At 62.8% G+C, this 3,277-nt stretch overlaps 1 protein-coding gene across 1 annotated transcript in view; it reads left to right on the top strand.

Moving 5' to 3' along the window:
- The window catches only part of LAMB3 (laminin, beta 3), a 44,362-nt gene that overhangs the window by 30,722 nt on the left and 10,363 nt on the right, over positions 1-3,277 (top strand). Inside the window, exons 14-18 of the mRNA XM_010836878.1 lie at positions 4-195; positions 1,551-1,711; positions 1,849-2,069; positions 2,360-2,557; positions 3,110-3,254. Of these exons, the coding sequence (XP_010835180.1) occupies positions 4-195; positions 1,551-1,711; positions 1,849-2,069; positions 2,360-2,557; positions 3,110-3,254 (917 nt within the window). The remainder of the gene's footprint in view (positions 1-3; positions 196-1,550; positions 1,712-1,848; positions 2,070-2,359; positions 2,558-3,109; positions 3,255-3,277) is intronic.

Genomic DNA, 3,277 nt, shown 5'->3' with positions numbered 1-3,277 from the left:
GAGGGCCCTCCGCCTGGCCGGCCTCCGCAACGCCTCCGCCGCCCTGTGGCCCCAGCCGGGCCTGGAGGACCACGGTCTGGCCTCGCGGATGCTGGACGCCAAGAGCAAGATTGAGCAGATCCAAGCCACCCTCGGCGATGCCTTGGTCACGGAGGAGGAGGTGGCCCAGGTGGCCAATGCCGTCTTCTCCATCAGGTCATTCCCTCTCCCCACCGAGCCGTTGGGGTTCACGGAGGGGCCCATATTGCTTACAGCCCTTTACGGTCTACCAAGCCTTTTCCTAGGGCTTCCCTGGTGACTCAGAGGATAAAGAACTTAACTGCAATGCAGGAGACCCAGGTTCGATCCCTGGGTCGGGAAGATCCCCTAGAGAAGGGAATGGCACCCACTCTGGTATTCTTGCCTGGAGAATCCCATGGACAGAGGATTAGTCTGTCTAGGGCTAGTCCATGGGGTCGCAAAGAGTCGGATAAGACCGAGCAACTTCCACGTTTCACTTTCAAGCCTTTTCTTGGACACCTCTCTTTTTCACCGTCACTGCAGTCCTGGGAGGTTGGTGGAATGGGTGTTACTATGTCAGTCTTGCCAGTGAGGAAATGGGCACAGCTTGGTGACATGACAGAACCAGCTATCCACAGAGGGGCAGAGTGGGGGACCAGGAGTGCAGGCGCCAGCCCAAGTGCCTGGTGCTCCTGCGGGCGTCAGCTCTGGATGAGTCACCCTGATGGAGGGCATCCGAGAGGCAGGGCTCTGAAAATAACTTGTGTTTGCCTTTGGAACGGGAGCGGTCCCACCCACAGCCCCCTCCTACCAGCAGAGGCCTCTTCTCAGTGAGGTTTGGTTCCGAAGTTTTCATAATGAGTTTTGCCTTCCCTGAGCCCTCGCTGACTCGCTGACCGTGGGGGGCCCGAGCCACCCGGTATGCGGTTGGCCTTGGTCTCAGAGCTGAGCAGGGAGCCTATGGGTATCTAATGGGCTGGGCGTGCCGGCCTGGAGGGGCCTCCTGAAGGATGGTGCACATGGAGCAGAGGCTGGCCACCGAGAAGGGGAGGCTAGTGGCAGGGACTGGTCAGGTGGAGCTGCAGAGGGCCGGGGAGGGAGGAGTCTCTGCAAACTCAGTGACCATGGGTCAGGGCAGGTGACCCCCTTCGGGCGGAAACAGACCGACAGGTCAGCAGCTCTGGGAGCCCTGGTGGGGAGAGGAGAGACCCGGGTGCCCAGGGTCCAGGCGTGGCTGATGGCAGCCTGTAGGGACCCCAGGAGGAGAGGGTCAGGGAAGCTCCTCGTGGAAGCTGGTGTGGGGACGCAGAGGAGAGCTGGGAGCCTTAGGCTCACACCCATCCAGGAGAGAGAGGTTTTTCTGGATCTGCCTGCGTATGGATGGAGGGAGACGATGCTGGCTTTAGCGTGGCAGAATCCTCTCCCGTCTGCGGCTTTCCCTGATAGCCTCTGTTTCTCCTGACTCAGTAGTTGTTTCTCCGGGGGCATGGCTGGGTCTGGGAGGCAGCCCCTCTCCTGTATTTTAGTGGAAACTTCTCCCCCTACCTTAGGCGGACGCTTCAGGGCCTACAGCTTGATTTGCCCCTGGAGGAGGAGACCTTGTCCCTCCCGGGAGACCTGGGGAGTCTGGACAGGAGCTTTAATCGCCTCCTCGTCGCATATCAGAGCAAGAGGGAGCAGTTTGAAAAGATAAGCAGTGCCGACCCTTCAGGTGAGCGGGGTGAGGGGGAGCGTGGAGACCCCACGCCGGGCCAGGCTTCAGCTCCCCTCCCGCTGGTCCTCCGCCTCCAGGCCTGAGGGGTCCAGGGCTGGCTCAGTGAACCTCTCTTCTTTCCCCTCCTGCACCAGGAGCCTTCCGCATGCTGACTGCAGCTCATCAGCGGTCATCCCAGGCTGCTCAGCAGGTCTCGGACAGCTCCCGCCGGTTGCTGCCGCTCAGGGATAGCCGGAGAGAGGTGGAGAGGCTGGAGCAGCAGGTGGCAGGAGGACCAGGAGCCGGTGGTCCCCAGCTCGCGGCCCTGAGGCTGGAGATGGCCTCCGTGCCTGATCTGACGCCCACCATCAACCAGGTGACGCCTGTTGCGGAGCCCGACTTTCCCCCTCTGGCCCCCTGGCCTGGCTTGTCACACACCAACGGCTGCCCCACCGTTCCCACCGGGGCTGTGTAGACCCCACCGCCACCCCATCCATCCTGACCCTCAGCCCCTGCATGGGCTGCTCAGCAGCGACCGAGCCAACCAGTTTCTGGGGGCCCGGTTGCCACAGAGACGTCTGTTGGCTGTTGGCTTCCCAGGTGTGGGATGGGAGTGGTTGTTGCAGAGCCTTGGGGACCCCTTTTGACACCCCTATCTCTCCACAGCTCTGTGGGGGCTCCAGGGAGATGCCTTGCACCCCGGGAGCCTGCCCTGGGGAGCTCTGTCCCCGAGACAACCGCACGGCCTGTGGCTCCCGCTGCAGAGGCGCCCTCCCCAGGGCAGGTGGGGCCTTGCGGACGGCGGGGCAGGTGGCCGAGCAGCTGCGGGCCTTCGGCACCCAGCTCCAGCAGACCAGGCAGATGGTAGGTGTGGCGGGTGGCGGTGGGCACCCGTAGTCAGGGGAGGCAGAGGGGACAGAGCCCCCGGGCGAGTCAGAGCTCCCGTTTGGCAGCCAGGAGACACAATCCCAGAGGTGTCAGCTGACTTGCCCGCATGGCCCCACAGCCAGTGGGGCATCTCAGGTGACTCTAGTGGTAAAGAACCCGCCTGCTGGTGCAGGAGACATAAGGTACTCAGGTTCAGTCTCCCCTGGAGGAGGGCATGGCAGCCCACTCTAGTACTCTGGCATGGAGAATTCCCATGGACAGAGGAGCCTGGTGGGCTACAGTTCATGGGGTCACGAAAGACTCGGACATGACCTAAGTGACTTAGCAGGTGGCAGGCATCACGGCAAGTGAGAGATGGAGGCCAGTGTTTCTACATCACTTCTTGTGAGGCCAAACAAAGCTAGTTACACGTCTCCCAGGTGGATCCCGGGTAGCCAATGCCTGCAGACCCCCACCCCCTCCATGGGGGCGGCCGAGAGGCTCCCTTGGGGACTTTGACCCCCGCTGACCCACAGCGTGTGTCCGCAGATCAGGGCAGCGGAGGAGGCCGCCTCGCAGGTCCAGTCGGACACTCAGCGCCTGGAGACGCAGGTGAGCGCCAGCCGCTCCCAGATGGAGGAGGACGTCAGACGCACGCGGCTCCTCATCCGGCAGGTGCGGGAGTTCCTCTCAGGTGAGCCGGTCCTCACCCTCCCT

Source organism: Bison bison, unplaced genomic scaffold (assembly GCF_000754665.1).
Source record: "Bison bison bison isolate TAMUID 2011002044 unplaced genomic scaffold, Bison_UMD1.0 scf7180017864067, whole genome shotgun sequence".
Taxonomy (NCBI): Eukaryota; Metazoa; Chordata; class Mammalia; order Artiodactyla; family Bovidae; genus Bison; species Bison bison.
The sequence above is the reverse complement of the archived record's forward strand: the minus strand, read 5'-3'. Positions and strand labels throughout refer to the sequence as shown.